Genomic DNA, 27,451 nt, shown 5'->3' with positions numbered 1-27,451 from the left:
TTTGCCCTTGTGCTTGAACCCTAAAGATTAATTTAAATAAATGTGATATGATTCAGCTGCAAAGAGAAAACACACCTCTAAGAAAGGCAATGTATGAATGAGCACAATAACTATGGATGGACTTGTATAAATTTATTCAGTCCTACTGACTTTGGAGAGTTCTTAAGTTTCTCTTTAGTGCGTCCAGTACAATGGGTAAAAGATTTAAAAAAAAAATGCGGTATATTTATAGCATCTGGACTTTGGTAACCTCTTCAGTTGTTCTATTGTGTTCAAATATAATAAAGTTTTTACTTCCAGAGAAATATATCAATATGTCCTGGATATATTGCCCCCAAAACACTGAATAGACTTAACTGGCAGTCAAAATTTATCGCACGATTCCTCTATTAACCCACAAGTTAACATCTGTGTGCATGAGTGAAATCTCTCAGGAATAATTGATCTGGGTGGTACTATTGACTGTGTATACTGTATATTTTGTGCACACTCTTTATAAGGGACATTTGCTTATTTTTCATCTTTTATCTGGTGGAAAACAATACAATCTGAGAAAGGAAAATGTTTTTATAGGCAATGAGAGGTTAGAAGGTAAGAAGGATTTGATATCAGTGAGACATTTATGCAGTGCTGTGTAAAAATCTTGAGCCACCCCTCATTTCTTGCTTCCAAGGAGCCAGACTTTCTTGTAATTTTTAAAGTGGCCTGCAGCAATAGTTCTCCAGGCTTTCTGAAGGTCCTTGAAAGTTCTTCTTTGAACTTTGGCTACCTTTTCAGTCATTTTTCAGTGTAGTCTTTGCTGTCTTTCACAGAAATATATCGTTAGGCACCTTGTTATTAGCAGTCTGTCACAAAACCAATAATTTGTTCCCATTTCTTTAGTTGAATTGGTGAAAAACGCCAAAGATAACACAGTTTGATGGCCATAACATAATATTTTTGCACCAGCAAGGTGATTCCCAAAGTGCTATTGGCCAAAAACGTGGCATATCTTGGCATTGTGTGCAGTGTGTCCTTAAACACTCTGAGGAAACTGGACAAGTGGAGGACAAAAGAAAAAGTGGCAGATCTGAGTTTAAAAAAGAAAAAGTTGGACTTAAAATCAGTTGCAACAGGTTTTTATTAAGGGATGAATCCAGATTTGAAGGTTTTAGTTTAGATTGTTGAGGAGGAGTTTAGGACAGAGGTACGATAGTGACCATCTACAGCCACCTGTAAAGCATAGAGGAGGCTCCGCCATGATTTGGAGTTTGAGGTGTTGTGAATCTTGTCAAAATGTATCGCACTGTCAACAGAAAATAGCGTCATACCATCTGGAAATTGTCTGATTGACAGTGGCTTCATTTATCAGCATGACAATGATTCTACACACACAATTGCACACTATCAGTCATAGACTGGCCTCCCCACACCATGCTCGTTATTATTAAGTGCTCTTCAAGAAGCCTGGAGAACTATTCCTGAAACCTACATGAAGAAATGACAAAAAAGCTTGCCTAAGAGGGTTCATGCTCTGCTGAAGAATAAAGGCGGTCATACCAAATTTCATTAGAATTGTACAAACAGTTTTTACCTTGCATGTTGCATTCTCATTCATGTTTGCACGTTTCAATAAATCAATGCACCTATTACACATTTTCCTTGAAAAACACATGGAAATGAGTGGCTCAAGAATGTTGCATTGTACTGTATTTATGACACCATAAAATTTTGTCTTAAGAAAGTAAGAATAGCTTATGTCATGTATTATTCATTAGACTGAAAAATTGAACAGATTAAATAAAGTTTGTACAGGAAAACAACCCAATGCACAGAATGCAACTGAATTTAGTCCATAAGAATTTATGTGTACAAATGTTCATCTATCTGTTCATCTGCACAGCCAGTACACCTTATGTCATGATATAGAAAACTTGTGCTCAGCCTCATGATTCTTTACCTTCCTTGCAGAGGCAGGAGCCATCAACAGGAGAGCAGGATGCATGATTATGGCAAGAGCAGGTGGACAGGCAACTACGTCCAAACAGACCAGGTGGACACACTGTAGAGCAGTCCTCACCCTGTGGGAGAAATAACACAAAGTCATGCAGCAAACAGCCAACATGGCAATAAATGCTGACTCTGGCAGACTGAAAAAGGAATAAAATAGTCTGAAAGGATGTGGACTGAAACACTGGGAAGGTTGACTCTACTTCTCTGTATAGCTTACTAAGCTGTTTACTTAAACAAGTCACATTGTGTCTGTATGGAGACTGAAATTGAATGGATTTAAGAAAGTAACTGAAGTTCAAAGGAAGGACCACACTTGATCAGCTCAAGCTATCTCCTCTTAACTTCCAATTATGCACTCTATATATTCTGACAGCACCTGCTCTGAGCCATGGTTTGCCTTTTGCAACCCCATTTCACCCCATCTCTCAACTTCTCTCTTCATCTCCATCTCCCGTTAGATTTCCTTTTCAGCCGAGACGCAGGCAGGACTCCAAAGTTGGAGAATCCAGACTTTTCACCCCTTTCTCCAATCAAGCAATGACTAACTTTGCACTCTTATCTAATCATCTTCACTCTATTAATGCAATCTTTTGAGTTCTTAATAAACTAAAGTCACATTAAGTTACTTCCCTTGCCTTGTGAAATGACTTGCGGAAGATGTATTTTGTAAGCCTTACTCTATAAGGGTTTTCAAAATCTGACACTGTGGACCCCACTCAAGCAGTCAAGACAATATTGGCATGGCATTTGTCTGAGATCTGATTTATGGATGCTTATCGCGAAGGACATTGGAGATGGTGAAACCATCATGAATTGTGAGCCAAACTAAATCACAAAAATATGTAAAACATCTGTGTGTTCAAACAGACAAAGAAACTGGATTTTTGAGTTCGAACCACTTCTGTGGCTTCAACTTTACCAGTTTGCTGAGTGAGCCAAACTAGCATGCCAAACGGCAACAACAAAAAATGGCAACTTTTATAAGATACTCATAATGTGTCCTTTGGCACCGGTGTCCTTGACACACTGTCAGCAGCAGTCTTGGACACAGAGAGATAATGGTCCTCTTTTAATGAGCGAATAAGTCAGCATCAGGAGATTGAGGCTTGGGTTAAAACATGCACCTTCCCCACATTAACCCTGCCCATAAATGTGATGCCAAGGGGTCCTTTACAAGTTTGCCTGTGATCGTTTGGGAGCAAAACCCATCTCATTGTTGCCATTACCCTGTGCGTCACAGCACTGATGGCAAAAAACACATTGTGCTCGTCTGTGAGACATTAGCAGCTTTCCATGGATTTGACAGCATGGGAATGAAATAGGGCTGAATCTTGTGGTGAGAACATTGTATCTACATTTTAGCACATGGGCCCTCATCAGGCCAGATATTCAGCCAAAGCCACAGTAGGCAAAAACAGTGATAAAAACCAAGTAAATGAATTCCACAGTGAAATGGATGGACAGGACCCCACAGGCATCACTTATAGACCAACTCTCTAACCTCTCACTCTAATATACCGTAGAAAAGATTGGCAGCCACATTGGCACAGCCTTTTAGTGTTGTTGCATTAAAATTAAGTATCTGGTAAAGGACATGAAGTACTCCGTCTCTGTCCTCTGCATCCTGCTGTCATTAGAATTTCTCTGCTTTAAAGGCTGAGCACAACCCACCTCCACCGCTCTTGTCCCTCCCTCAGCTAGAGATCACAGCCAGTCTATGGATGCCCACACCCTTTGTTTCAAACCCTGACTTGAGTGACAGGTGACACAATGATTTAGAGTTCCAATTAGAGGCCCAGAGGAGTCCTGAGTGGCTCTTGCTTCGCTCACCAGAGAGCTGGGGGACTGCTGGCTGCTCACTGCTCTCATTATCATTTTGAACTCAGTTTAAACATGAGGCAGGAGGAGATGTGCCAGTGGACGCCAGGGGCAGAACACACATCTTAAAACATCTCTCCTCCCCGTACACCACATAAAAGCGCCTGTCTGCGAATGAAATTTTTATCAATCGGTTGCAATAACCTTTGTTCTGCCGCAAACGACAGCTTCAAGACTGCTAACAATAGCAGTTCAGTTACAGTTGTTAAGTGCGGCAAGAAGTTCGACCGGCTGGGGGGTGGGGGATGGGGAGGGCTGGACAGATGGGGACTGGCAGGGAGGTACAGTCTTTCTTCAGAGCTCAGGCAATTTACTGGTGACTGGACTCATGGATAAAACGTCATACAGCCACAAATGACCACATGGATTTTGCTGCCTCCATGACTGCGTCGAATTCCACTTGGTTTCCCCCCTCACAGTGCGGACACCAGTGGTTGGTCTGTTCTCAAGTGGGGAAAGGCAGCTCTCTCATTAGTCGACTGATTCATATTCCTTCTGAGCTGGGAAGGATAGAAGTCTGGATGTGGAGAATCATTATTAATACACGGGCTGTCAGTCCATTGCATAGGAGCAGCAGGACCTTACATAACTACACAGCCGATAGAAGCAGTAACCAGACCAGAGCTGCTGAGAGTCAGCCAGGTCGTCCTTGGCCAAAGCACTAAATTCATACCTATTAGTATCTTAATGTAATTGGAGTGCATTTTTTCCAGAAAGCCACTAGCTGACACAACATTGATCAGGCTGGTACCCTTCGAGACTAGATGCAAATGGCACCACTAATTACCAATCATTCTCACTCCTTAACAGTTCATCTAACTGCTGGGTGAGTGAGTGCAGTTTAAAATTCATGCAGCATGGCTGAAAATGAACCTCTGAACCTTCTGATGAGGAGAGAAATCCCTGAGAGATAGGAAAATTGTTTTCACCACCTACAAAGGCAGACCGGAATCCATTCCTAATGCATTCATATTTCACATAAAGCGGTACCAACAGAATCTGTAGAAAAAAAGGAAAAAAAAAAGAAAGACACCTTACAGAGTCCACATGCTGCAGATTGCAAAGGACAATGCCTGAATAGGTAACATGTAATCACTTTGTCCCAGTCAAAAAGAGCATGTCCAATTACTAGAGCTAAATCAAGCGTGCAGGTGCTCAGTCTGCTCAGACACTTTGCTTGGTTTGCCCCCCGATGGGACTCCAGAACAAAGATGCAGTGGGGAGGCTTAGTCTTATCAGCTGTCCCCCGGGGAAGTGACTTCGCTTGCAATCATAGCCGCAACACCATCATCAACCACATTTTAAAAGCTCCATGTGATAATAACCATGTGTGATGCATGTCACACAATTACAGGTAGCAGCTACACAGCTCTACCTCTGTAACAAAGTGTTTGCACAGCAGCAGCTTTGTTAAAAGTACAAAAAAAAAAAAAAAAACTCTCCACACACACTCAAACACACCAATCCTCCATATGAGGTGTGTCTGCTCCCATCTGACTGCCTTCTTTTCTTTCCAGCTCCTGCCCTCTAGGTCTATTTAATGGATCTGGCAGTCCTTCCCAGCAGCCGCCAAAGAGAACAGGTGGAGCAAATTAAGACACAGTCTGCGGCCCTGCTCGGTAGCTCAATTCACCACAGTGGCCTGCTGTAAGACACAGGCAATTTCCACTGAAATGTAATGTTGGCAGAAATGTACCCTTGCAGTCGCTGTTGCTCTCTAACTTCAGATTGCAAGACAAGAAATACAATAGGGAAACTGATTGAAGTTACCCAACTAATTTGACAGTTGTAAGAGGGAACAATATGGCTGCACAAAAACCGACTAAAACGAAAACATATATAGGTCAAGGATTCAATTTTCTCCCAATTGGTCCAGGAGTACAGATCACTGATGCTACAAGTCAAGACATATCGACTGTATTTGTAAAATACACACGACCCATTATTAATGTCTGCACTGGGAGGTACCAGAGGATTTATTGTGATGCGGTAGAGCACATTTATAATAAGGCGATAATAAAATGTCTCACCTTGCTCTTGACTGTCTGTGTACAAAAAGCTTCTAAAGTGAAACTGGGACAACTTCCAAAAAAATTATGACCACACTGACACAAACATTTTACAACAGCCACAAAAAAACATGAAACATAAGTCAAAGCTGCAACCTTCACAACTTAGGCTCACGGCGGAGAGGGGTAAAGCGTTTCACAGCATATGGTATGAGACATGCGAGTACAATTATTGGTTAGTAGAGATAGAGATATTCTTCAGTATATTAAAGATCACGAGGAGCGAGGTTACAAATACAATTAACCCTTGAGCATTTCATGAGAAATTAATGTAACCAATAGCATAATTACAAGTTGACATGGTAATTATAGCTGCGAATAAATTAAAATGGACATGCAAGTGTCAACGTGGTTTAGAACACAAAGTCATGGATGTTCAAGGACTGCTCTTTCTAAGTGTTTTAAATGCCGTTTAAGCTTATGCTTGTTTTTAATGCATTTTGAGTGCTCTTTTCTCTGTTTTTCCACCAACTTCTTTTTTCCTCCTTTTCCTTGAGTACACATTGGCTGTGTTTTGGTTTGCATAGGAAACTGTGGCCCCACCTTGGCATTTTGGCTCTGGGAACAGAGATCTAGATCTCATGAGATCAGGTAAAGGTCAAATTTGAAAGAAAATCTTTAATAAAACATTATCCTGAAAGTGGCCACAGATATGAGTACAATAAAATAGCAGTGAATGTACATGATACTCACCATGAACCCAGGGGCACATGTACAGGTACCCGTGACAGGATGACAGTCAGCTCCGTTGGCACAGCTGCAAGTCAGCATGCATCCCTCTCCATAGAATCCAGGCGGACAGGTCTCATTACAGTAAAGCCCTGTCCATCCCGCAGAGCAGGTGCATTCACCAGAAAGCGGGTGGCAGCTACAATATAATGAGAAAGAAATATGGGACAATGACAGGAAGAAAAAGGGTGAGGTGAAGTTTGAGCTCTAAAAGTATCAACACTTCATTCTTGAGCAGGATCAAAGTGTGAAGTCCGCGCCAAAAGCCATTCATCCATCTACGCGTCTACGTGCTCGTTTCTGATAGATGAGGTGTCCCTTTTCTCCTTCGTTCTGTAATGACTTCTATGGCCGATGCCCAACTCTTGCCGGAATCAGAGCATTAACATTGCATTAACTATGAATGCTGCTGAGAAATTATGAATGAAGCAAAGGTCGCGATTAAAAGCTAACTGGATGACATGGCTAAGAGGTGTCCAGACTTCAGAATGAGTGCTGGCATAGAGCTAAGATGAGACAAAATTGAGTTGCAGAAATCTTTATTCATATGGAGAGTCTTTGCTTCAGGGCTTGGTCAGAGCAAAGCTGTGTGTGGCCTTGCACTGATGTCTCACTTACCTCACGGTGTTGGTGGTGTTACAGGGGCAGTACTTGTCACAAATGAGGCCGTATAGACCTGGGGGACAGAATCTCTCCTGGCAATTAGGCCCTTTAAACCCTGTTTCACATAGACAGGCTCCATTGATATGGTGACACTTGGCTCCATTCTGACACTCGCACTTCTGGTTACATTGCGGTCCATAGGTGCCCACAGGGCAGTCATCCTGACATCTGGAGGAAAATTACAGAGCAATGACGAGGTCTTTTAAATTGCTGCTCTAAAAGATGTCAGGTACATGGGGGAAAAAATGAGTCAAGACTTGTAACATGAAAATCTGATGTTGGAAATGTTAAAGATTCTTTTTGTGCATGTATGATATATATATATATGTATACATATGTATACATACAGATATATACAATGTTAATTTCAACAATTGAATAAACTGAATTGAATAAAGAATAATCGGCAAAATCTCAAACTCTCCTTGGTTCCATCTTTTAAAATGTGCTCATTTTTCTGTCCTTTCTCTATTTCATGTTTTTGGGTTCAAACACAGACAAATCCCACCTTTCAGCTCTGTGAGTGCAGTTCAGTTAATGAAATAAATGACGATATTTTTCAACAATGTCAATGTTTAATCACTACAGCATTAAAAAGTCTTTACAAATTGCACATGGTCACGACTACATGAAGGAAATTGAGTCAATTTTATATTCATTATGAGCAATATTGCTATTACAGCCATTTTAGTAAAACTGAAACATTTCATTTTGGATACATATTTCATAGACCCTGAACCTTCTAAACTCAAAGGAAAATAAATGCGGGTAAATATTTTACTCTAACCACTCTGTTCACATTTTAAAAGCATAAGATAAATATTTAATAGATTGCTTGTAAAGTTTTATTTGTATTATTTCAATTGTGTTTTACGTTGGTGCCAGTCACCATCTGATTTTATAGCAGACTACATTTTTGTGTGTCTTCAGAAGGTTAGCTGTTAAATACATTTGAGATCCCTTTCCAGGTGCCTCAACCCCCACTCACATCTTGCATCAGGTGATCTTAATAGTTCACATGACAGAGTGAGGCAAGGTCTCACGATGGTTTCACCTGAAACCTCTGCTGATAATGACACTCACCTTTTTCACGCCTTGGCTCGTGTGATGAGGCACATGATCAATAGCGGGTCAATGACCCTCTTAAGGGATAACTCCCACTAGGGTTTAAATACCTGGGACTCTCAGACATTTGGTTTAAGAACTGAGGAACCTTCTCGGATGAAAGAAGAAACATCTTCAAAAAACTTAAAGAAGTCCAGTTGGTTTCAAGAACCACATTACAGTTTGTTATACTCATTAATTACACTCAACGGCCATTGTGTTAGGTATACCTTTCAACTGCCTCTTAATGCAAATATCTAATCATTGAGTCACATGGCAGAAATTCTGAGCAGTTAGCTTCATTTAGACATTGTCACGACGACCTGCTTCAAATTGAGCATGAGAACAGAGAAGAAAAGTGATTTTAGTGACTCTGAATGTGGCGTGGTTGCTGGTGTCAGATGTTCTTGTCTGAGTACTTGAGAAACTGCTGATCTACTGATCTCTTTTCTCACACAACCATCTAAAGGGTTTATAGAGAATGGGAACAAAAAAAATCCCCCCTGCCTTGGATCAATAGTTCCAACTGGTGGTTGTGTAATGGTGTGGGGGATATTTTCTTGGCACACTTTCGACCGATTAGTACCAACTGAGCACTGTTTAAACATCCTACCTGAGTTTTGTTGCTGACCATGTCCGTACCTTTATTACAGCAGTCTACCCATCATCTAATGACTGTTTCCAGCAAGACAGCACGCAATGTCACAAAGCTCAAATCATCTCAAACTGGTTTGTTGAAGATGACAGTGAGCTCACTGTACTCCAACGGCCTCAACAGTCACACGTTCTCAATCCACAACAGAGTACCCCTGGGATGCGGTGTAACAGGAGATTCACATCAATACACGCAGCTGAAAAATCTGCAGCAATTGCGTAATGCTATCATGTCAATATGAACCAAAATCTCAGAGGAATGTTTGCAGCACCTTGTTGAATCTCTGCCACGAGGAATCGGGGCAGATCTGAATGCAACAGGGTGTTTTTGGAAGTGCATGTAAATATAATACTAAAAAACAATAATGTTTTATGATGATTTACGCAATGCAAAGATTCTTTAAGAATTGGAATTGAAATAAAACTCCAGCCCCAGCTTCAATACATTAAATGATATGGATGTATTATTAACACTCTTCTTACATTTCAAGGTTTTAATAATGAATGTTTACTTTAAAAATACTTTCATAAATCCATGGTCAAATTTTAACGAGGACAGCGGGCCTCTGCTGTCAGTACTTCAGCGTCTCTGCAGGGGTTGGACAAGACTCAGTAATCGTCATCAGCTAAACAGAAACTGCTTGTTTTCTGCACATAAATTAGTGTAGATCAGAAAATGGATTTCTTCCTTCACTTCAATATACTGACTTAAGTATACAGTCCTGGTGGAGTTTCAGTCTCAAGAGTGTAACAAAGCTTTTACAAATAGCTCAATTACAACATAAAATGGCCAAGTTATGTTTCATGTTTAAATTACCCTAGCTTTAGTTTTATCAGAGGACAATGGTATTATTATACTAGACACACGAGGGTGGGGGGTAACACAATCTTAGATTATTCCTGGCAGTTTAATTCACCTGCCACTGACAAAATGAATGAGGGCAATTTTGCAAAATAATAAAGTAAAGGAAAGGTCTTGTAAAGGAAGTGTTTCCATCCAAGAGACAATTGCTTTAGCTGAACTAATAAACCCAGGCTGCTCTGGGCTGCTCTGGCAGGCACGAGGAACTAAAAAGATCTGTGGATTTCAATGAGACCTTAATATAAGCCCATTACTTATAATTAATGAGCAGACTCCAAACAGCATGTAGCTCATGGTGAGATCAATGGATAGGCTGGGAGTGGATGAGGATGAAGGCTGAAGACATGAAACCTTGCTGGCCAGCATGAAGTACAAGATTAATTAAACATACAACGCTCCTATTAAAAGCTTCCAATCTACCTTCAAATGGACTAATGGGCATTTATAAATGCTTATTTCTCTTGAGTATGAGAATATGCTAGGATTTCCTTTATCTTTTTAAAGAACAGCCAGGTTTGTGCCTCATTTAGAAGTCAACAAAGAGAATGGGTCAATGAGTGACTGTTAAATGCGGAACTGCATGAAACCATTCTTTTGCATTAAATACTAATATCAATAAATCATGCTTTTGTATGATCTATTTTAAGTAGGAGCACAAAAGTTTGCAGATAGAACTTCAGAAAAAGCCTTTTTGAATAATAACTGAGCGGTCTGTTTGTCAGCCAGAGGTGTCACCTGCATACCTGCGTCCACTGAAGCCGGCTGCACACTGACACTGCCCCGTGATGTGGTCGCACATTCCACCGTTACGACAGGAACAGTCTTTGCTGCAGTTGATGCCGTATTTGCCAAGAGGGCAGGGCTGGGCACACACTGAACCCTGTGAAAACAAGCCAACACACTTGATTGAAGTTTGGACGGTTCAGACCTATCGTTAATGTCCTCCTATGTGTCTGCAGATGTGTTTACTTTTTCTTCTTATTTTTCTTTAGAAGGCAACTGAAAGCATTACATTCAAGGAGTAAGTTCAAAAGTGTACACTTTACTGTGGAAGATATTTTCACATATTATCTTCAGAAAGGTCAATGCAGAGTTAATTTTCACATGGAAAGTTCACAGTAGTCAGCCTCCACACTACAAATTCTATTTTTTTTTTCTCCTTCCAGGGAGCAGAGACACAGCATTCTCATTTATTGTACTTTTCCCCCCCCCATAAACTTACAACAGCGTTCAAGTATTTTCTCCCCTCGGGCCTTTGCTTTTGCTTCTGTGACCTACCGTCCACCCAGCAGGGCAGGAACAATCTCCTGTGATGTGGTGGCACGTTCCTCCGTTCTGACAGGGGCAGCGCTGTTCACACTGAGGCCCATGACTACCGGAGGGGCAGCGCTCCCCACAGCTGTCAGCACACAAGTCAAAAGTCTCAGATAAGTAACCTGTGTTTGCCTGCAGTTCTTTGCATCAGCAAGAAATTGGATAGCACACTCACATTGCTTCATAAAATGTGCCAAAAGAGTAAATATGATAGTGGTACTCACAAAGCCCCTGTGTAGCCCGGTGCACAGATGCACTCTCCTGTCTCGTGGTTGCAGGTGGCACCATTGAGACATTGGCATGGTAACTGGCACGCCTTGCCATAATAACCATGCTCACAGGGCTCCTCACAACGCCATCCCTGGTACCCATCAGTGCAGACACAGGCACCTGTGATGGGGTTACACTTAGCCCCATTTTGGCACTGGCACCGATTGCTGCAGTGAGGTCCCCAGAAGTCACTCTCGCAGCCTGCAGGCACAGAGACAAGTGGCATCAAGTACACCAGAAAAAAGAGGAGACTATGCATCAGAATACACTCGTGAACACTGAAAATCATAATGGTCACATAAAAGCACAATAAATAATAAAGTGACTCATTAATGATTGTTTGGAATAACCATAAAAGTTCATCATTAATAATAAATGATCAGGGGAAATCTTCCTCCCAATGAATTACTCTTTATTATAATGGTATGATTTGGAAGCGCTGTCTCAGACTGCTTGCAAATCTATCTCTGTGCCTCCAATATTAATTTTCATCAGTTCAACAAATTCAAAATCTAAAGCTTTAATCTGTGTATTTTTTATCTTTTGAACATGTAACAGCAAACAAATTGCTGGATTTAATCTATTCACTCAATTAATTTAACATATTATTAAAATACTATCTGTGTACCAAAAGGCTGATAGTCTTCCTCTGGGCCACAGACCTCGATTAAAAACACATCACTAAAGCACACTGGTACCCGTGGTCAATGTTCCCTCTAATTTTTCATGTGTCTGAGCGAACACACAAACTCCCTGAGCGGACACTTGGACCACTGTGAGCAACAGCAGACGTGTGCACTGTGGTCACGGCAGCATCTAATCCATCCAAGTTACATGGTTTATTAAAATAATCAAATTACAGCATTTACATTTATGTTAGACTACTTTTAAATAACTGCTTTAGCCCACTTATAATAAAAATTTTAAAAAATCTTGTTCATGACCTGTGTGGTATGTTAACACTATTGGAAGTAAAAATAACTTGAACTTCAATTTTGAAAACACAACTTTTTTTTTTCTTTTTTTTTTTTTTATAAAGCTCTGACTTGTATTATGAGTATGAGTCTGTGGTCTGGGAGAGAGTCCTGTAACTCTCTGTCTGCAAAATACAGTATATAATGACCAATGTTGGGCAATTAATTATATAGTTACTTCTTCAAAAAAGTAACTGAGTTTTGCAAACAACAAAGTTTCTTGCAGCTGTTTACCTAAAAATGCAGCCAAGGCATTTTTTTAAATAAACATTTCAAAATATTTACTGCATAAAATTTGATGCCACACAAATTATTTGTGCCACTCCAAAAAATAATTTCTGTCCGCTATGAGATAAAGGAGAACAACAGCCTGATACCTGCAGGCCTGACAACAGGAGATGTATCACTCCTGTAACACCTGTAACATTCAGTAGTCGCCTCATTGTTCTGACACACACAACAAAACTATTGACTACACTTCACACTAACTACACAAGATTTGCGCTAAACGTGGCAAATCTCTCACATCTCAAAACACCGCCGTCACTCCTAAATCTCCCTCCTTCCTAAACAACTAAATGCCATGTTGCCATATCATTTTTTGATTGGTCCACATGGTACATTTTTCCACCAATAGGAAAGGCAGGGGGGATTGGGAGGGGGGCTGTTTTTGCTCACAGGCGGAGAGTGCTTTTGAGCATTTTCCTTATAAAACGCCGTTTTTACCGTTTCTTCCCGCAGTAAATATAAACAACGATAGGAAAAAAAACAAACATTGCATATATTTTTATCATAACTCTGGTTTTACGTGGCCTATCAACACAATTTAAAAACTGGTATAGTTTTTAAATTGTGGTATAGTCCACACTTTTTCCGTCAATTTTCCGTCTGTCCTGCTTACATCTCCAATGGTTGTACACGTTGTCATTAACGTGGCTTCACTCCACATCAGCCACGCCGCTTTGCTAGCCGGTGTCGGCACATAAGGACGCTGCCATAGCCTGTCAATGACGTTGGTTAGCTGCGTATATACGAATGTGAATCATTGGCTGGACTACGGGATAAGGTGGCATCGTTCTAATCCCATACTGGAGCAGCCAGTCACTTACTGACTAACACTGCAAAACAGAATTGTTAACGTATTTATTTTAATTTCAATTCAGGTTAGATTTTTTTTTTGTGTACAACACAGATTTTCTGTGCGCAGAGACCGTGCCAGCAGTGCGCAATTGTGCACGCGCACAGCTTAGAGGGAACATTACCCGTGGTGTTCCTTCATGACCAAAACCAGTACACTGGCACTGCGGTTTATGGACTGATCCAATATGTTTACCATCTTCCTGTTGTAGCCAGCAACAACAACACAGAATTTTCCTGCTTGGTAAGATGTTTGCTTTAAAAAAACAACAACTAAATAATAAAATCATGGCACTGTTTAGATCTTCAGTGGGAATAAATTATCTTGTGGCTCAATACCACAGAGTTGAGAGGTATGACAACAAATTGCTGGTTTTGGTCTTTCCAAGGATTTTTTTTCACTCCTGCTCAGGATCATATGAGAGCAGGTACTTTTATGAGGATGCCTTGAGCAAAAAACAGACAAAAGGCCCTCCACAGAGCTAACGCTGTCAAGCAATTGCTAAGAAAAATGGACACAGAGAGACAGGAAGAACGTGTGGACTCCCCAATGAAAAGACCTGATTAGAAATCAAAATGAGACAGTTCACTGATCTTCTGTTTCAGACTCTCAAAAACTACCCATATATGCTTGTGCTTGTCCTATTATAAGGTAGCAACAATGCACAACAACATTCATATCTCGTGTCTGTATGAATCAATACAAAAGAAAACAAGTGAAAGAAAGCTTCTGGCTGACAAACACCCTGTTTGTCAGCCTTGTAAACATTATTGTTAACTACTTCCCCAAAAGACATCCTGACCAACCATCTCTCTAAAAGTAAGTAAATATATTAAGGTCTTTACCCAGGATACCTCTCATTTTAATATGATTTTTTTCTATTTGATATTTCCTATGTTGCTACCCTAGCATTCAGAAAACCTTTCACATAAAGATGTATTAATTATGAACATTTCATAACTTTATGTTTAGTACTGAATACAGCTGAAACTTCAGCTTTTTAACATTTTCTATCATTCTAGAAAATACCAAAATCCAACTTTACAGCTCTTCGGATGAAAAATTTAAAGGTTTTCTAACATCATCTTCATCATACAGTAATGCTGCCAAGGATGTGGGCATAATTTATATGTTGCAGTTGCTACTTTTAAAGCTGCATGCAAGGGGAAGAGCGACATCATAAAACAAACAGTCAGCACAATATCTTCTTCTTTGTGTGTGTCAGGGCACCTTAACCTACCGGTTCGAAACATGGACCCTTCACACAAGTGCATTAAACCTGTATTCTTTAAAATGGCCAGCAGGGGGTGATCCCGGTGGTTGAGAAAATTGCCTATGACCTCACTACTGGCTCCACTTATTATCCCTCTAAGCATTTTCAGAGGTGGTTAGCAGTGTTGCCTCACAACAAGGAGGTCCTGGGTTTGAATCCAACAAATGTAGCTGGGGCCTTTGAGTGGGTTCTCTCTGATTACTCTGGTTTTCTCCCACAGTCTGAAAGCATGCATGTCAGTTTAATTGGTAGGTGTGAGTATGAATGTGTGAATGTGTTAGCCCTGCAAGAGACTGATGAACTGTGCAAGGTGTATCCTGCATCTCCCACTATAACAGCTGGGACCGGCTTCAACACCAACATTTCCTATTCAGTTTATGGTCTCAGCAGTTTAATCTGTCCTGTAATACAATACTTAAGATCTCGTTTAGCATGGGAACCTGGCAGCCTTATGTAGTCAGGACCTGTCTCATCTGATCTCATGACAACCTGTGACTCAAGATGAAGTCACTGCAAATTTCTGCATGCAGTTACAAAGGCATGAATTTGGTGGTGCTGATCCTTCCAGTAACACCACATGTAAAAGCAGATCATTTCACCACATCTAAAAGCAGTCATTAGACTCAGTGTTGATATAAAAATGTAAATTTGCAGGTTTTAAATGTTTTGGTTCAAATTCCTTGTAGTGGACAGATAACAGCTCTGCGTTACCAACAAGCAAATAAAATGATTAAAGAGGTGCGAATACAGTTCTGTTACGATGAAATGGTGGTAAAATGTATAGTGTGAGACTGAATATATGCGATGTTGACATATCACAACCATCACAGAGAAAAATCTTAATAACACCCTGAAATTAATCTGCAAAAAAAAAGAGAAGCACATGTGCAAGCTGTTCACACCTTTCAGTGACTATACGAAAGAATGAAGGACTCAGAGACTAACACGAGGAACAAATCATTTTTCATATATAACAGTTTGATACTTTAATGTTTTTAACGCCTCTTTTCAGGTGGAACTTCAGCAGCCAGCTGTCAAAATGAAAAAAGAAATAAGGTACTTGAGGCAGTCGAATTATCAAACTGTTGTAAACGTTTGCGAGCACTCATTTTTCACATTTTGCTAAATGTACAAGCTGACTAATTGTGCTGAACTTGGAGTAATATAACAGAAAAGTTTAATTTGGATCCACACCTGTATGAGACAATGGCTCAGTGTTAAATTCAGTGGCATTACTAAGAAGTACCTGAGGGTATGATGTAAAACAAGTAATTCACACATTCCTAGGAATTGGTCTGTTTAAAAAAAACATCCACAAAACTTAATTGGACCTGTAATCAAGGAAACAACTACTGATCAACAATCACAATGTGAATGAAGAATGATCAGCACTGAGGTGGGATAGTAAGCTGCCTTCAGTCCTATCCAGGTAATTGTTCATTTGAGGTTCTAGTAATGATTTAAGTGACTGATATGGCACTGCATCTCTCCATCAGCAGCTGTATTGCCTCACAGAAAAGCCCAGCTTGAGATCCAGGACAGCACAGCAGCCAGGATGGTGAATATTCCCCTATTGATTCGCACACCAACACAGCCTGAGCTGAAAATGTAAAGATGCTGAGCCCCCCCCCCCCCTTCTATGCTCACTTTGCCAGAGCTGTGATCAACCAAAATTGGAGCTTAATGAACTCTGTTTCATGGTCGGCACTGAAGCCTGTTTTTCCAGGTACACAGCAGGAAGATGATCAGCCCTTCACTGATACGGACAGGTCTGCCCTGAAGGGGGTCCCGAAACACTGGGCTAGTGCAGTATTGCTTTTGCGTTTGGACAGACTAGAGACTACATTACAGGGCTCTCACTGATTTGATCTAATCTGCTCCTGGCCTCCAGTCTGCCATGAATGAGCTCCCTGAAGGTTGAGCTGCTGCCACGCAAACGACCCTGGCACATTAAACTTGAGGGGTGTGCGGGCGGTGGTGGTAATGGATGAGCAGTTTAACTGCAACTTGGTTTAGCAGTCTATAAGCACTCATCAGAGCTTCCTCTGCTCAACAGTGCTCCCTCAACACAGCAGAAAAATGGGCAGTGTCTCTACAACTTAGAGGCATCATCACCTCTGGCTTCAGCTCAAACCTTGGCCACATTAGTAGAGATGGCATTTTACATTCTTACATGCATAACTAAAAATATAATATCAGTTAAAAAAATAAATGCATAAATACCAGAGAGGCGGAGAGAAACAGAATAAACCAAAATCTATCCCGTGCTTAATTTACAGACTTTTCTGGTGCTTAGGAGCTCAACAAATGTTACTATTTGAAGTTTTAAACCTCCTTTAGCTTCCAGTTAGAGGCCTCAGCACATTGAGAGCAAAGCCCATTATCTTGCTGTCTCTCTCCTACACGGAGGTTCGGAAACTTTACCCAGTAGTCTCTCACTCCCCAGCTCTGCCAGCATTTAACTGTGATTAAGGAGTCAGAGTTCATGATGAGCTGCGGGCAAAAACAGAGAGAAATAGCAGAAGAAAGTAGCATGTAGCATGAAGGCTTCAGCTTCCAGAGAGAACAGCTAAATTGTGTGTGGTGATGAGGACCCCTGTGGGTTTCGGTCTGTAGGCAACAAATCCCACAGACTGAAACCAGAGAAGATGCAGTCCAAACCATTAACTGGTCTGGCCCGGGTCACTGTGTCTAACCAGAGGACACATACACCATCCAGCCTGAGCTCTCAGAGCTCATAATGTATAACAGTTAGAATGTGGATAACCTCACACACAGGGAAAGGTCCAATCCCAGGATGCTGAGTAAAATCCCCTCTGCTGGAACAAAACAGATCACGAAGGGCTACCGGCAGGTAGTAAACTTCTGAAGGTGATGTCCAAAGAATAGGCTGAGAGAGCCATCATGGTGGTGCTGAGCTTTGAAGTATGCTCAAGAGCCTGCATAATCAGAGGCTGGCTGCAACAGGATTAAAACCAAACAGCTTTCAGCAGCTGACTTCATTCAGGAGCTCTCCTGAACTTGGCAACTTACAGCAAAATGTTTGTCACTGTTCTCGATGAGGAGAAGTCTGCGCCGCTGAAAGCTGCCATAAGCTTCTTCAAGCTAAATTCAAAATGAAGGCCTCAGTCAAGCTCTTTAAACACAGAATATCTTTCACCATTCAAATGGCGCCCAAGTTTTAGACATCATTTATTCAGCTCGACGGAGGGGAAAAGCAAACTTCAATTACAATTATAGTATAAATGCTGGCTAGTGGTGGTGGATGGTGCAGACGGTTGCTTTCTCCTTTGCCCACTCAAACTGTAAAAGCCACATTATTGCTACTGGAATATTTGGCAGGCAGCCTGACTTCACTCCCCACTGCCTGAGTCACTCACTGTCACATAACTATTATTAACACACACTGTTGACACTTGAGGAATAACTTAACTAAAGACATTAGAAGGGAAAACGCTCTGGCGCCTGAGAGCCTTTTACTCCACGCTTACTTTTGAGCAGAGCTTGTAGCAAAGCAAAGCAGCGTGACTCATTGTCTTGATGAGTCGCCTGCATTGCCTCATGAGCAGAATGCACCTCTGAGTTTCATATTGTCTGGATCGCACTTTGTTCCACTAGCTTTGTTCTTTTTTTCCCCTTCTTTCCTTGACAGATCTGAATTTTCAAATTATACTTCATGGTCAGAATTAATGCAGACAAGCCACCACTTACAAATGGCATAAAGAGACAGACTTTCTTTAGACATTTTAAATGTTAAAATTATATTTTTAAAAAAATGAACAATGAAACAATTGTTCCTACAATTTAGCTGACACGAGAATATGTAATACTCTGCTCTTCAATCAATATGAGCTATTTGCAAAAGGAGCTATTCAAAAAAAAAGCCACACTCAACTATTCATCACAGCTCCCTGACTCATTGATGCAGACTAACTGAGTGAGAAGCAGACAGGGCTGGGACGGGGTCTACAGGGAAAGTGATGATTGTTGTGTAAAGTGGTAAATTTGCACTGAGTGATAAATGTCTCTGAGCTTTGTTAAACCTGGGGCTGTAAAAGCAGCCAATACGCTACAAGACAGGTCCTACTGGCACCTCCGTGCTCTGCTGACACCCATTATGCTGTTATTTATTAGTCCCCAGAAAACCCAGGCACGACAAGTAAAAAGTTTAGATACATCCATGAGGGCTTGACAAATGAACTTCTAAATATACAGAGGAAACTGCCAATAGTTATGGGCGCCGTTTTGCTGAACTGGAATAACAGCATGCTGCGGCTTCTGCTGTTGGGCGTGTCTTTTGTCCTGCCCTAATTCATCTTAGCTGAGACCCTGTGCGCTCGCATTTCCCTGGGGGGAAAAGCAGCACACAATCAAGTTAACAATACAAGGTCTATGAGCAGAGTTTGCTGCTCAAACATTTCACTATAATGCACCATACACTTCCTCCTGATACCACCTTGCAGCTGGAGAAGAACTAACAAGACCTGACTGTTGCCTACTTGGAGCCACAAAACTAATGAGTGAATAGCTTAATTCTTTTAGGACTATGCATTACTGATTAAAAAGTCTGACCTGGTTCTTTATCCTGAGGAGGATCTGATCATTTGTCTGAGTTCTACTCTATAGGATGCTAACATGGATCAATAGAAGTACTGCAGCCAGCTCCCCTGCAGCACAGCTGTAACTGGGTTAACAGGACCAGTGGCTGACTGAGACCGACAAGGCCAGGTCATCTCACGTGTTATTCCAAACGAGCACTTACAAGTAACGCTACTAAAAAGAGTGCCCCTCAGTTTCTAATAAAGCTGCCCATGTTGAGCAGTAATGCAAGCGCCCTGCGAGAGATGCTCTGCCTCATTGCAGTAAACCAGTCACTTGTTCAACACAACCTGACACGGCTCATGAAAGCCTCTGGATCAGCAAATTGTTACACAGCCCACTGCTCCTTCCAATTAATAATTTACCCTTCACCCTGTCCTGCAGAAAACAAACCCTTTGCTCTCTTGCCACAGGACAACAACAACAAAAAAAGCAATCAGAGCAAAGGCGGGCATTTATCTACAGTGCACAACAATACACAGTGACCCGGGTATAAATAAAGCCACGACTGTAGCACTTCAAAGACATAACACACAGCAGTAAATCAGTCACCTGGAATGGCGTGGTCCCTTCAAAAAACAATGTCAACCTGACAATACCAACTGTTACCAGACTTAATTTGCACATATTGATTTCCTATTTTCAATTATTAATTCTAATTAGGATGAAGTAGAATCTGCCATAGGGCAACGACAGTCGATGTGAAGGGGTGCGCAATCAAGAGAGTGGAGACTGATGTATATTCATATAATGCCAATACAGCCACCCCTACCATTGTAGCTCTATATATTTCCCACGTGAAGTTACTACTTTCTAAACCAGATTTACAGTTATTTTCCAGATTAAGACTGTATGCATAAAACTACAGTAAGATGAAAGCATTTACTTAATGCGCCTATAATTACGATCCAGTAGTTTCAAACAGTGGCAGGATTCTGCATTTATCTTATCTTATCTTATCTTATCTTATCTTATCTTATCTTATCTTATCTTATCTTACCCTAAAATCTGTGTAATTTAAGTTCAATAAAAATATAACTCAGTCTTTGCTTGTAATAGAATATCGGAGTTACTAACTCACCACCACTGCAAATTGGTAACTTTGTTTGCACAAAAGACACATTAGTAATCAACTAAAGAGAACACCTTAAAAGGATCTTCCAAACCGCTGACCTTCAAGAGTCAAAAAACCTGCTTGGTGGAAAAACTTGGATTACCACGTTGTTGCGGAGTGGCTCTATCGACCAGTCATGCTGCAGTTTACATCCACGTCTGTCGAGACTCATGTGTAGAGGAGACCTTGAAGACATTTAATACGTGGGCACCAAATAGTAGTGTTAACAATTCAATATCCGACCAAATGTGAAATATCACAACCTTCCATTCAGTTCTCTGCTATGGCAGGCTCAAGCAACAAAACATATTACCTCCGGCTACTTCAGCAGTCAGCATGAAACCATTTTAAAGAAAAAATCTCAAGATGAGACAGCGTTTGACTACATGGTACTCCTTCTTGTTGTTGCCTCTGGTGTAATTGGCTATATTGGTAAAATCATATTATGTTTTGTTATCTTTTCAGCCATATTGTGCACTTTAACTGCAGCTCTGCACTCATTTTAAAACACATGGCTTCAGTGTGAGGGGTTGTTGTGTCCCTGGTATCACAATTAGAGATTTGTGACTGGCTTTATTTGCATAAGTAGTCTTAATAAATGGAGTCCTAAAGAAGAAAAGCTGCAGCTGTTGAATTTATGTACATGGCACTAATTAGTTCAAGTCCTGTGTTTACGGTATGGGTTCTGTGGTTTTATGTGGATTAGCAGATTATCACTTTCTGTAGATATCAGTGTATAGAGTCTGCTTCATTATTACAGTGCATATAGAAGCTCAGAGGAGGCACGGCCAATCACAGGTGGATTTAGCAATCAGAGGTACACGCTTGAAAGAGATTTTTTTTTTTTTTACCAGGTTGTTTTAAAATCTACATGACATGAATTATCTATGTCTACACCAGACTGCTCTACTGAAAGTAGCAGGTTATAAAAGCAGGTTCTGTTTTTTGCATTGTCAAACAAAAAATTAGCACAAGCACAGCATATCATAATATATAAACAACACAGCATCCTGCAGGCTGCAGCTGTAATGGCAATCCCCTTGGAGCCCCACTACACTGTATATTCAATATCACACACCACAAAAGCTTTAATTGCACAGTGTATCTGCATTTTTATGTATCATTATATCCCAGTGGGACTGGTGTATAACAATATTTTTTAAGTAAATACGTACTTTTATTTCATTATCATTTTAGATTTTAAAGATTTTCTTTAAAGTTACCCTTAAGTAGATACAATGAAATTGCCGGTATTACTTTTGTAAACTAGCACACAGACATTAGTAATAACAAAAAAAGCAATTTAAGAAAAAATAAAGCTTAAGAAAAAACACATTTTGGTTTTACCTTTCAAGGTTATACTAATGATTGTTTTCATTATTGATTAATCTGCTCATTTCTGTGCATTACTAATCTGCCACTGCTCAGGCCAGAAAAAACATGAAACATATCCATCACAGCTTCTCAAGAACTGAACCATCGAACTGCTTGTTTTGCATGACTTCTTCCTTATAACTCACTACAGTCATGACAGGGTTACTTTAGACAACAATTATGTAGTTATTCTAATATCAAGATTGTTGCCAGTTATTTTTAAAAATCCCTTGAAAACAGATCAGCAGCTATCAATGAATATGTCCAGTATCAATCTGAGATGGTATCATAATTTAATTCTCAACTAAGTGGTTCATTTAAATCATAAACTAATGCACTACTTAAGCATACTTGGTGGATAAAAGATACAGGTGATAAAAGATGAAAGAAAGAATATATTATTTCTGCTATTTTTTTGAAAAATGACAGCAATCGGTTGTGTTTTTATCTCTTAAAAACGCCAAAGGATAAGAGAGTAACATTAGTAACAGTAGTTACTTAAAGCCACTGAAAAATTCGCTTTAAGACTTAACCTAAAACCTGCTATCTTAAACATAAATAACCAAAAATTGCAATAGAAATTGAGTTTAATCTTCCTCATCTGGACAGTGAGCACATCTTTAGATCTGACTTGATTGACGGCAAGTTGACAGCATAAGGGAAACCTCAGACTTCCCTCTCACTACACACGGGTTAAAAAATGCTCAGTAGATCCCGACTCATAAAGGGTGCTTACAGGATAGACCTTGTGGAGCTGAATCTCCTAATACTGGATATTTAGTTCATCTTGCATGTTTTTAATAAAAAGGGTTAAGATAATATTTATGGGTAATATGAGTCACTTTCAATTTTTATAGATCAACTGAGCTGCAGCTGAGAGTTTCCTAGCAGCAGACACCTGAGGGCAACCAATAATAAAGCACCTGCAGATGGCATAGGCAGCTTTTAATATGTACATTTAAGTTTGCTTTTTTTTTTTTAAGTGTGTACTCAGGCGTGTACTTGATTTGCTGAAGTTGTTTGAAAACAGGTCTCATTATTGGAGAGTGTCCTGACAAAGTGATTGGGGAAATCTCAGCTGACCAATCAGCACTAGCAGAATATTAAAGCATTTTGTGGGGAGAATTTAGCTTCCGTGTAAGCAAAACAAAAAATATTAGTAAAGTTCAATTTTAATCCTGATATAAAATTAAAACTCCATTCGTGAAAACTGAAATCAAAGTGTAACAGTTTGGTCTAGACATGGGAGTATATTTATTTTATATTCCAGCCCCATTCATTCACATTCGCTAAGGACCATCTTATAAGTGCCCTCTAGCCAAATAGTATCCAGTGTCGCTTAAGTAAAGGAAGGAACAGACTCTGTTTTTTTCAACTAACTCTGCTGAACCTTAAATTAAAATGTAGAGAAAAAAAGCATTGTGTTAAATTGGAAAAATTTGAAGACAGCCAGCCTACTGACAAAATAATTTTTCTGCAGTTTTATTGTCTCGTTCACATGGTTGTGAAGTAAAAACAAGAAACATTAAATACTTGGAAGTCCTGCTAATACTTTTTATTTAGACACGTATATGACTTTGTGGTGCTGTGTGGAAAGGAACCAAGAAATTAATATTGTGCAGAAACCTTAAGAAACTGGAACCATGCAGTTTGAGCAGATTAAAGCTAAACTGGAAATAAAATAAAAATGCAACGAGTTTCATCCTGAGCTGAGAAAACAGGTGTTAAGCCTTGACAGCATTAGCATCTAGGTTTACATGTATTCAAGCTAATACTGTCAAGAAAACACCAGGCATAAAAAATGTTTGTTTTTTTTAAAAAAAGTCAAAGTGCGAATGTCCATCTGTCAGTCTGATTATTGAACTCCCTAAAGCTTGAGACACACGGCTAAAACAGCACCGGAACTCATCGACTAACACAGAGAGGTGCATAAATGCAAATTTTCTGTTGTCTCTGCATTTTTAACCACTCCTCTCCACACAGTGTGAGCAAAAAAAACTTGCTAGTTGTTCTCTCAAAGCCGTGATTTTATGTGTCTCGGGTGTCACGGCATATGAATATCCCCCCCCCCCCCCCACCCCCACCCCACTGTAAACACTTAATATGATTCATCTTAAAGGCGGTCAATCAGTGTGCCTATCCACCTACCAAATGAATCCCAACAATACAGAAACACGTTCGCACATTGAAACACAAGGATAATTGCTTTTTAATGATCTCACATTATGCAAATACTCATCATGTAGCCATCAATCTTGGAGGGAGTTTCTACCTGCCTGACCACCAGTTAATCCGACACACTGACGTATATTATATGAGGAAAGTTATGAGGCAAAGACTTTTATGTACAACTTTGTGGATTTTTTTTAATTGAATGAAATAAATAGCCAAGAGAGAAGCCCAGAAAAGTGTTTTTTTTTTTCATTGCTATTCATCTAAAATGGGCAAAATGTGGCACAGTCATGCATTTAAAACTATATTAGCACTGCATCTTGGGAAATATTTGAATATGCGGAAAACAGGAGCTTGAAAAACTAGAGCAGTGCATTATGCTCAATGAGGTAAAAAGAGCAGCGGCACAGGGTGGATGGATACCTGAAATATGAAAGGACAGAAACAGGAAAACATCTTGAGCCTTTGATTAACACAGAAAAACTGTAGATTAAGAGTTTTTCCTTTCTATTTCCCTCCCCTATTTCTCTCCAGGATAATACGGACCCTTTGGAGATTTCTCAGGAAAAAAAGGAAAATCCTTCAACTCAAATGAACTGCTGGCTCTGAAAGCAGCGTTGTTATCCCAGTCTCTGAAACTTGCTGGCCCATGAATTATTCTCCCCGATTCTCAAAGTCAAAGTGAAGAGAAAAGTATACAACAGCAACTTAGGGAGTACTGTGTGCGAGTGGCAGAGAGAGAGCAGGAGAGAAATACTGTAGTACATTAAAGAAGCAGCAAAGAAATGAATTAAGCCATCTGGGAAGAGCAGGGTCAGCATGGGGCATAAAACCACCCGCATGACATTTATTATAAGAGAAGAAACATAGTTTAAAAATATCTAAAACTAGACAGATTTGCTCATCGGTCAGGTTTTGATTAAAAGTTTTAAGGAATAAACAAATGACACAAAAGAAGGGAAAAAATCTGCCCAAAAGCTTTAAGAGTCAGCAGAAGGAACAGTGATATTGATCCATGGACCTTAACCCTCTTTTTGTTCTGTGGCAGAGGGCGAATTTGTCATTCATACTACAGTATGCCTATGCCTGAAATGGAAGTGAGTCCCAGAATTATAATACAAGGGAATGTTTAAAGTGTGAAAGCTGAGAGAATCACATGGTGTCAAGTTTCTTTGCTAATCTAATTTCTCAGGAGGGACTCATCACTTTGAGGATGCGGGTGCCTGAACCAGTAAGTCAGCATTTTCTGTCTTTTATCCATCTAAACTCAATTGAAAGGTCTTAATGAAGTGCACAGTACAGGACATGATGGACTCCTATAGGTAGGTGTGCTTTTTATTTCTAAACATTGTACTGGTTGGTGATGTGTGCTCACCCAATCAGGGCAAAAAGACGATTTTAGTGGCACTGACGACTAATTTTAGATGAGCGTCTGCAGAACACAGATTGGATCGTCATGAATACATCCTTGTGTGGGGTAACGATTACATTTCCTCTAAAATTTCCTTTGATCCTTATCATCCAGATGCCCTTTTGTCAATGGTTAAATCCCAAGCTACATCTCTTTGTTCCAGTTAGTATGCCCTAGCTATGTGATAGCGTATCTTTGCGTTTTGTCTGTTTCCTTTTTTCTTTGTGGCAACAGCCACCAATTTAATTGAATTTCTTGGCTTTTAATGTCTGCATTACTCTAATCAGAGAAGAGTAGAGTTGTTTATCTCGACCTTGGTAGAATTAGCAGAGGGTATTTGTGGAGATGTAGAATTAGCAGAGGGTATTTGTGGAGATGTTAATGCACAAACAATTCTGCAAGATCGTAACCTCAGCTTTTATTGATCAACTAGTCCAAGGTGCTTATAGACTTTCCTGACACTGCCATGCACTCAGGCACTCTCAGACACACACACACACACACAAAAAACAATTCTTGCGACAAGGTGCAGTAAACTCACACCAAATATAAACAATAGTTTTATTCTTTTGTCAGCCTTGTTTGCGGGTGGATAATCTTAAGATGCTACCACTGGATAATTCATCAATCACAGACAGTAGAAAGATAGGGCTTGTACCAAAGTAGGGTCCAGGGAAATTTGCTATCTCACACAAACAACATGCAATATAACCTTCTGAGAGGGTAGCACGGCTGCAGGCGAGGCAGAACACAGCGGAATGCAAAATACAACCCCAAATACCCTAGGGCCCGGAGGCAAATTTGATTAAAAGTTTGTTTTTCTTCACTCTCAACAAACGGAGGAGCTCGTCGATGCGGCACTGACAGTTAATTGGACTTGGCAGGGCCACGAGTTCATTCGTCAGCATTGTGTGGGGCTGGCCTAGGAGGAGCAGGACAATCGATGTCCCTCAGGACGGCCTGTAATCACTGCAACACTCCAATGAAGTCCAGGGTTAAACATCAGGAGATTGCAGGTGCACCAAAGCATCTGAGAAAGACTGCTAATATGTTCCCTCTCCCAAAGCAAGGCAAGGACACAGCAACGCAGCACCCAAAGGACTGTGGCGATCCTCAAGCTATTATTCTGATCATAATGATCATGAGTCCAAGGTCCTGAGAGGTGATTGGGGCATCTATTACTAATACTTTGCTAATAAAATGTGATATCTGTATATGCGGTACAAGGTAGAAGATATATGTGGATGTGTGTGGATATGATAATTTACCCTTTATTTATGCTTTCAACTTAATAACACTGAAGTATATACGTATATAAACCTCATTAAATCTTGTGAAATTTAGCATATCTACTAAGAATAACTATCTGGGTACTGGGACTGACACAAGAGCTCAGTCTGAGGTGTCACAAACTGAAGCATGGGATATTAAAGCAGAAAGCACATTTCTACTACACAGATGGGAAAGATGAACACAAATAAATCATGGGAAAAAATAAATATTCATTCCATGATTCTCGCTGCTTTATTGGGTAACTACTGAGCATTCTCAGATTACAGAATAACTAACACAAAACATAAGCAATCATACTAACAATAATCATACTTGAGCTACATTCACAACAGCTGACAGACATATTCAAGTAATAATACGACATCATGAGTTTTAGAAGTCAAATCGTCATGGCTGATACTTAGTGGGGGGCAATTTACTCCAAACATTTTTTTAAGACCGTGAGGAGTCTGGCCTTCTCAGGCTTTTGAAGCCACTGGTCAGAATAGTAATAATGACACTGATGGATGGGAGGGGTTTTGTCAATTCTGTAGAGACCTAACAACACAGATCCACGGAGCATTTTGAC

At 40.2% G+C, this 27,451-nt stretch overlaps 2 protein-coding genes across 10 annotated transcripts in view; one reads left to right on the top strand and one right to left on the bottom strand.

The window, feature by feature from the left end:
- The window catches only part of LOC134631351 (mothers against decapentaplegic homolog 3-like), a 284,592-nt gene that overhangs the window by 60,250 nt on the left and 196,891 nt on the right, over window positions 1-27,451 (top strand). The window lies entirely within an intron of this gene.
- The window catches only part of megf11 (multiple EGF-like-domains 11), a 75,134-nt gene that overhangs the window by 14,837 nt on the left and 32,846 nt on the right, over window positions 1-27,451 (bottom strand). For all 8 annotated transcript variants that reach the window (XM_063479578.1, XM_063479575.1, XM_063479577.1 and 5 more), the window contains 6 exons: window positions 11,490-11,736; window positions 11,230-11,350; window positions 10,695-10,831; window positions 7,287-7,499; window positions 6,633-6,807; window positions 1,940-2,060 (listed from right to left, as the gene is read on the bottom strand). In XM_063479578.1, coding sequence (XP_063335648.1) covers window positions 1,940-2,060; window positions 6,633-6,807; window positions 7,287-7,499; window positions 10,695-10,831; window positions 11,230-11,350; window positions 11,490-11,736 — 1,014 coding nt within the window. The remainder of the gene's footprint in view (window positions 1-1,939; window positions 2,061-6,632; window positions 6,808-7,286; window positions 7,500-10,694; window positions 10,832-11,229; window positions 11,351-11,489; window positions 11,737-27,451) is intronic.

The sequence above is a fragment of the Pelmatolapia mariae genome, linkage group LG7 (assembly GCF_036321145.2).
Source record: "Pelmatolapia mariae isolate MD_Pm_ZW linkage group LG7, Pm_UMD_F_2, whole genome shotgun sequence".
In the NCBI taxonomy this organism is placed as follows: domain Eukaryota; kingdom Metazoa; phylum Chordata; class Actinopteri; order Cichliformes; family Cichlidae; genus Pelmatolapia; species Pelmatolapia mariae.
This window is presented reverse-complemented; position numbering and strand designations above follow the sequence as displayed.